The sequence below is a fragment of the Nematolebias whitei genome, chromosome 11 (assembly GCF_014905685.2).
Source record: "Nematolebias whitei isolate Nwh7 chromosome 11, NemWhi1, whole genome shotgun sequence".
In the NCBI taxonomy this organism is placed as follows: Eukaryota; Metazoa; Chordata; class Actinopteri; order Cyprinodontiformes; family Rivulidae; genus Nematolebias; species Nematolebias whitei.
Window position 1 is genome coordinate 13,610,975 of NC_056508.1, and position 8,245 is coordinate 13,619,219.

Consider the following 8,245-nt stretch of genomic DNA (forward strand, 5'->3'; position numbering starts at 1 on the left):
TTTTTTTTTTTACTGCAACTCATAATATTCACATTTACAGAATAAAAAAATAAAAATCTGAGAATGCACGCTCAGCCGTCCAACATGAGGTCAGCCTTTTCCCTCCTCTCACTCAAGTTCTCACTCGGTTGTGACTTAGCAGATGTTTCTCCTTCTGAGTCTTCACCAATCTGACACACACTCACGCACACATGTGAACACACACACAGCATGCAATTTCCAGTCAAATCTACAAAAAGTCCTTTAAAAGACAGAAAAAGAAACGTTAACTCCTAAGAACAAACAAAACAAGTTGTATGGTTGCTTTCTTTGCCGATGTCCTTTTGCATGGCATACAGTATATCCAGCGGTCCGTCTGAGGGCCCTTTGAGGGCCCCGTTATGAAGCGGCTGGGAGAAGGTCACACTAAAGCAGTTCAGAGTTTTTTTCCGGCTGTAGATACAGAGGTCCCATATCTGGTTTGTGGTTGAAGTTCCCACAATGAGAGGTAAGTAAGGTCCTGCAGGGACGGTAGGTTCACCCTCAGCTCTCAAGAGACATGACAGCGATGAGCTGCTCCACCTTGTAGGCCAACCTCTGCTTCCTCGCCTGCTCATCCTGCTCCAGGGCCGCGACAATCTGCGGAGATAAAAAAAGGGCACAGTGCTCAACAACCAGCCATAAAGCTACTATTTTTAGGCTCCTACATGGAACTCACATGAGAGGAAAAGCCCTTGGAAACATTTTGAAAGAACTGTGAATTAGCCCTTCCTGTTTTATCTTCTGAGCTCCATCTTTAATATTTGGCATTTGTCAAGTTGGGTTCAAAAGGCAGTCAGACAGGCTCCCCTCTTTGTTCTCTCATGTAGCTTCTGCCTTGTCAGGATGCATCTCTGTCAGCATGAAGCCAACATGCATGGCAGGGACCCTCCACACAAATTTAAACTGAAACACCAGTGCCTTTGCTTCCTTTGATATTATGCATGTCTGTATTCAAATGTTGCAGCCCATTTTCAACACGTGCTTCATGAATTGCTGCTGTGCATCCGTTTGCTTCTGCTGACTGCACCTGAATGCTGTGCTTTGCTTAATAATTGATATTTCAAGCAACATCATTTATTAACTTAACTAATGCATTATGTAATGTAAATATTCTAAGGAAAGTGACACATAAAATATGTATATGGGGGAAAGTGTTGAATGAAGTACAACTCATCCCTGTCGAGTTTTATTTCAACTAGAATTTTTTTGAAGGAATCTTGAGAGGCGTTAAAGCAGCTACAGCCCAAAATTTACATTATTTATCCACTTTATTCTATAAAGCCTGTAGCGTCCATCCTTCCAAGAACCTTAAGACAAATGTCCTCAGAGACACTACGTCTACTCTACCCCCTCCTTTCCTGCTAATCTGGGACATATACTGGCATCCTGCTCTGACACAGGAAGTTTTTTGTTAACCTTTTTTGTGTGTGTTAAAATCTAGAGTTGGGACCACCCTGACATGTTGCATGATTCTGGACCCCCTTCATGTAATTCACCTTCTATGTTGAGTCACCAGACTTTGAGACTCCTGAAGCACATGACGTGCTCTAGAGAAGATAGAGTGATGGGTTCAAAATGGTCAAAAGGAGCTACAGATTGAGGTGGGATGGATGGGTCATGAGTTGGAGGGGAAATGAGAGCCCGGGTGGTCGCAATTTTTTCCAAAAAGAAATGTAGGAAGTTGTCGCACAGCTCAGTTGAGGCTTCCAGAGGTGATGGTTCAGTGAGGTGGAGAACAGAGTTTAGGGTGGAGAAGAGGACACATGGGTTGTGAGAGTTTGAGCTTATGATATCAGAGAAGTATTTGGATTTAGCAGCTTTCACTGCTTTCTGATAACATATATGTATATATATATATATATATATATATATATATAAGCATTTTTAACTCCACACTCTTGCAACAATATTCTAAACGTTTCTTTTCATTCAACATTTATTTAGACAGGTAAATCCCAATGATCCTCGAGGACTCTTTTACAAGAGAGACCTGATAAACTTTCTAACTTTCTTACAGTTTCTAAACTGTAAACGCTCTAAAAAAGCACAGCATGTCATGATTTCAGCTCCCTGCCACAGCTGTACTCTGTGCTCTTGGCCACGCCCACTTCTCCGCTGCAGAATGGAGATCAACAGAGGAGGAAGGAGGAGGGAGGAGGAGCAGTGTGGGCTGCACAAATGTGTAGCAGGTGCTAAATAATTTAAAATAATTTATTTTAAATAAAAATTCCATGCCGATCGTGCGACTCATCCTTCAGTTTGTGTGTCATGTCCAATCTTATTTTGAAAAACCACGATAGAGTGAGTCCACGAAAAACAAACTGTGAAGTAGCGAGGGACTACTGTATACATACATACAGGTCCTTCTAAAAAAATTAGCATATTGTGATAAAGGTCATTATTTTCCATAATGTAATGATAAAAATGAAACTTTCATATATTTCAGATTCATTGCACACCAACTGAAATATTTCAGGTCTTTAATTGTTTTAATACTGATGATTATGGCATACAGCTCATGAAAACCCAAAATGCCTGTCCCAAAAAATTAGCATATCATGAAAAGGTTCTCTAAACAAGCTATTAACCTAACCACCTGAATCAACGACGTAACTCTAAACACCTGCAAAAGATTCCTGAGGCTTTTAAAAACTCCCAGCCTTGTTCATTACTCAAAACCGCAATCATGGGTAAGACTGCCGACCTGACTGCTGTCCAGAAGGCCATCATTGACACCCTGAAGCAAGAGGGTAAGACACAGAAAGAAATTGCTGAACGAATAGGCTGTTCCCAGAGTGCTGTATCAAGGCACCTCAGTGGGAAGTCTGCGGGAAGGGAAAAGTGTGGCAGAAAACACTGCACAACAAGAAGAGGTGACCGGACCCTGAGGAGGATTGTGGAGAAGGGCCGATTCCAGACCTTGGGGGACCTGCGGAAGCAGTGGACTGAGTCTGGAGTAGAAACATCCAGAGCCACCGTGCACAGGCGTGTGCAGGAAATGGGCTACAGGTGCCGCATTCCCCAGGTCAAGCCACTCTTGAACAAGAGACTGCGTCAGAAGCATCTCGCCTGGGACTGCTGCTGAGTGGTCCAAAGTCTGATTACAGTAAATTTTGCATTTCCTTTGGAAATCAAGGTCCCAGAATCTGGAGGAAGAGAGGAGACACAGAATTCACATTGCTTGAGGTCCAGTGTCAAGTTTCCACAGTCACTGGGGTGTCATGTCAGCTGCTGGTGTTGATCCACTGTGTTTTATCAAGGGCAGGGTCAATGCAGCTAGCTATCAGGAGATTTTGGAGCACTTCATGCTTCCATCTGCTGAAAAGCTTTATGGACATGAAGATTTCATTTTTCAGCACGACCTGGCACCTGCTCACAGTGACAAAACCACTGGTAAATGGTTTACTGACCATGGTATTACTGTGCTCAATTGGTCTGCCAACTCTCCTGACCTGAACCCCATAGAGAACCTGTGGGATATTGTGAAGAGAAAGTTGAGAGACGCAAGACCCAACACTCTGGATGAGCTTAAGGCCGCTTTCGAAGCATCCTGGGCCTCCATAACACCTCAGCAGTGCCACAGGCTGATTGCCTCCATGCCACGCCACATTGAAGCAGACATTCATGCAAAAGGATTCCCGACCAAGTATTGAGTGCATAACTGAACATGATTATTTGAAGGTTGGCGTTTTTTGTATTAAAAACACTTGTCTTTCATTGGTGGGATGAAATATGCTAATTTTCTGGGACAGGCATTTTGGGTTTTCATGAGCTGTATGCCATAATCATCAGTATTAAAACAATTAAAGACCTGAAATATTTCAGTTGGTGTGCGATGAATCTGAAATATATGAAAGTTTCATTTTTATCATTACATTATGGAAAATAATGACCTTTATCACAATATGCTAATTTTTTGAGAAGGACCTGTACATATGTATATCAGCCACTGCTGTCATTTGAAGAAATTATGTTTTCTAGTTTAGATTTTGCTTAAAAGCATAGTTTCCTCAAATGACTGCAGGGGCTGAAGAATAATTTATGGGGACCAAGGCCACCACTGGCCACCCCCAGTTTCACCATTACACTTGGCGGTGGATAACCTTTGTTTTGACACAGTGTAACTCCTACCCACTTAAATATCTTGCACCAAAAAATTTAGGTTTAGTTCTGTTTCTTTTTCAATTCCACTCCAGAAAAACACTCATGTCAAAACTACAAACAATCACTTTTTAAATCTGTCAGCATGTTTGTTTTGCTTGTTTTGTTCAAACTCCATTTCTGTGCATGTGGAAACTTATTGCACTTTTCTTTGCAAATTGAATTTACATCACACAGTGTGCCACTGCTAACTGCTACTGCACATGCTTCCAAACTGAGCTGCACGATTTCATGTATTTTTGTGTGTGATATTACAGAGCACGTTAGAGAAGAGAGAAACTAAAAAATGAAAAACAACAGACAAAATGATTCTTCCTGCTTTTATTTAGAATTACTCAAACATTTTTAATTAAAGCTGATGAAGGACTAACGGAAACAACAGAAATCAAATTAATGGTGCCAGTCTGACATAATGGAGCAGCGGGTATTTGTCATGTTTGAATGAAAACTATCACGTCTCAGGGGATTGAAATGGGTCTGTTTATCTGTAAAACATGACTGCATCGTTACTTTTGAGGACTTTGTTTTTATTGTTGCTACTTCTACCTTCTTTTCACAGAACGCTGAACAATTCCACCGTCTGGAAATCAAATCCACAGATGTCTGTTTTTAGCACAAGTCATTTATTTGTTGCCTGATCTGACGCAGAACAAAGTATCTGTCTGCCCACCTACCATCTTCCACTCATCTGCTTAAGTGCTCTTACAGGCTGGCAGATAGAGTCCTAACACCCCCCCCCCCTCGCTGGGCCCACATTGTGCTCTATTATTAATCTGTAACCCTTTATGCAAGTGCAGCTCCCACTGCTGTCTCCCAAATCCATTTAAGTAGGCTGCTGCCTGGTTAGCCTGACACACGGGCCTTAGTGAAGGGCTGAGTAAAGCATTAATGGCGCCTGATGACTTTTTTTTTTCACACCACACTCTGCAGGAGTAATGGTGCACATGCCGAGAATGTGCGAAAAATGGGCGTATTTGCAAATGCCTCGGTGAATGTGTGCATCCGACGACGACAACTGCAGAGGCAGCAAAAGTCAGTGTGTAAGATTCATGGAGAGCAGAGGGGAAGCTGACTGGATAATGAGTAAAAAGAGAAGAAAGGAGCGGAGGGAAGAAAGGGAGACAATAAGGAGGAAGAAAATAGGGAGAGAGATACTGTGCTCAAACATAAAGGTCAGGCTAAAGCTTCCCAGAGGAGGAGCTGACATTACAACCAGAATGTCTCCATAAATGCACTCTCTTTCTCTCTCCTCCCCATCTTCCTCCTCCTTTCCTGTGTTTCCTGTGATCCGTGTGTATTGTCTGTGATTCCACTCACGAGTCCGACTGTACTGTTAGTCAGAGACAACAAACTAACTCTGCACAGGCGAAAGGAGAGCGCAGCAGGCCGGCAGCTTGTAGACATTTACTTTCTTCTCATGTAAGACTCACTGCTTTGGTCAAGTCAGATCTCACCAGACCTCTGGGCTTTTGGGGAGGTTTTCTCCAAGACCCACTGACCTCACTAACCTTTGGTGCACGAGGGTCTAACGACCTGTGGCACGCCATTTGTTCAAGGTACAATCCAACTGTAACAGGCGACTGATTTAGCAAAGCAGCAATCAGAGCTCAGGACCTCCCTCCAGGAGAAATGTGACACAGTGCGGCTCGGTAGAGACGTTTGTCTGATCATGACTGTGAAACACAGATGAAAGCAGTACAAAATACTGAATCTGTTCTCAGATCTACTCCTTCTTTTCCCCTCAACAAAATAAAAGTTCATTTCAAACAAAAAACTATAAAAAGTAAAAATAAATACTAAATTTATTCAGAAAAAACAATCTGTTTTTCTTTTTTAGTTTCAAGTGCTATGGTTTGTATTTGTAATTATAGTTTTTTATTTATTTATTCAGCAATTGAAAATAATATTATTTTCTTTACACCCACAGGACCTCTGCTTTTATGACCGACTTTCTTTTTTTTCTTCTCAAAAACTGAGCAGTCGATCACACTTCTATTCATTTCCACTTGATGCAATTTACATTAATGGAAGGGAAGTCTGAGATTATCATCACTGTATGTTTCTATACAATGATGACATTAGTTCTCCGCATTTAACTCATCACACCTGAGATACACCCAGGTGGAGCAGTGGGCAGCTAGCTGCCTGGGGAGCAGTTAGGGATTAGGTGTCTTGCCCAGAGACACCACGTCATGTGGGAATGATTGGGAGTTGAACCTGTGACTTTCTGGTCCCAAGTCGGCTGCCCTACCTCTCAGCCCCAAATTAAGGTGATCACTTTGGTCTTTTTTTAATGACACCTGTGAACACAGCACAGTCTAACACAACGGGCCAATGATGTAAAACACTCCACTGGTGTTTAAATCATGAGGTCAAAGGTCATAGTTGCTCTTTTCTCATCATTCAGTGCAGATGGGAGTTGATTTCATTTGGAAGAGTAGGGCACACGTACGGGATTAGTAACTTTGCTGAGATGCTGAAACTGGACCGATCCTCATGGCTGCTTGTTCTTTTTAAATTAATGCTCTATAATATTTTAAACAGATCAGCTGTTGATAATAAAAAAAAAAAATAGATTTTTTTGTTTCAAGACAGATTTGTGGTAAATGGTACCAAAACATTTTGAAAACACAGTTTCCTTTGTCTACATGACGCTGGAAGTGTTGACCATTGGATCTTTTGAATGTGATGCTGCAGATGCAGGAAATGTTTGATATGCATGAATGAGTAGTTTCTTTTTTTCAGGAATGCTGCCACAGAGACTTTTACACACATTCTCAAATGTTTGCATCATGGGGCTATAATGGAGGATGGATCATTACCATGATATGTATTAATGACATGTAGTAACTTGTGTGTGAAAATTCCTAACAGCAAAGTTGGAGAAAGAAATGACCTCAGGAGTTCTCTACTCATTATTTATCTACAAACCAGGGGCTGGAACACTAAAAAAACATGTTGAGAAGAAAACAAGCAGCTCTGGTGGAGTTTTCAGATCATACAATGCCACAATAAAGTTAATAAAGTTAAAGCCATCTGCTTCGACTGCGGGGTTTGAGAGGAACAGATACACAATGGCAGGTCAAGAATCACATGTTATGATAGAAATGGTATCAAATGAAAACTATTCAATTTTTTACAATTCATTAAAGTAAATTAGGCCAATTTGTCCTCCAGTAGTCTGAGTGTTTCACACCTGATAGTCCGGTAGACTCGGTTCAACTGGGGTATGAGAAATGCTCATAGTGTAATAGTTTGACTTGTGTGATTTTGCAATGCTTGCCCGTTTTGACAAAATGCTTATGTAGGCCAAGCCTCCATATGTTAAGCTGACAGGACAGTGAGTGAATTTTTGAACATTAAAGTCAAGTTAGTTTAATTTGAGGAAAATAATGTGATTGTTCCAACTGTCTTGTTTCTTCTTTACATTGACACCTCGTGGTGACGTTTTATTCCCCTGTGGTGCTTTTTTCTACACAACACATACCGCCACTATCCACACTGCTCAAGACAAAAATAAAAACAAAAATGAAAAGAAAAACATCTCGGAGCATGACAACCTGTGTTTCTGCCATCCTAGTTGTTTTTTTAATTTTTTTAAAGCAATACACAGTGGACGGAATGTTCATGGGCGAGCTCTGCCCTTCTGCCACAGATATTCCAGGACATGTAAAAATGAATACATGAATCTAAAGATGCGAGGCCCGCAGAGTTAGCAGCAGCACATGTCTCTGAACCTGAACGTTGTTTCAACTGTTTTTTATTTTTATTTCTTTTTATGCAGGACTTGTCAACTTTATTTAACCAGAAGTGAATCCCAGCTGTGTTAGTCATTGTTAAAGCAAAAACATGAAACAGGCAACAACCTAAATCATAAGGCGGCAGCTGAGATTAGCGCTTGTTACGATGCTTTCTTTACTTTACAACTGTTTGTTGGGCCGACATGTGTGCTGTATTAATTAGCCCTGCATTAGGAAAGAACTAAATAAATACCCATTGTGAGAAGCATAAGGTGGTGGATGGGACTGTGGGAACAGGACCGGATGGGCAAGTGGGCTCATAT

At 41.3% G+C, this 8,245-nt stretch overlaps 1 protein-coding gene across 1 annotated transcript in view; it reads right to left on the reverse strand.

Annotated features, from left to right (window-relative positions):
- Positions 1-375: 375 nt before the first annotated feature.
- plxna2 (plexin A2) overlaps positions 376-8,245 on the reverse strand; it is a 238,166-nt gene continuing 230,296 nt past the window's right edge. Inside the window, exon 31 of the mRNA XM_037684672.1 lies at positions 376-618. Within this exon, the coding sequence (XP_037540600.1) occupies positions 523-618 (96 nt within the window). The 3' untranslated portion in view covers positions 376-522. The remainder of the gene's footprint in view (positions 619-8,245) is intronic.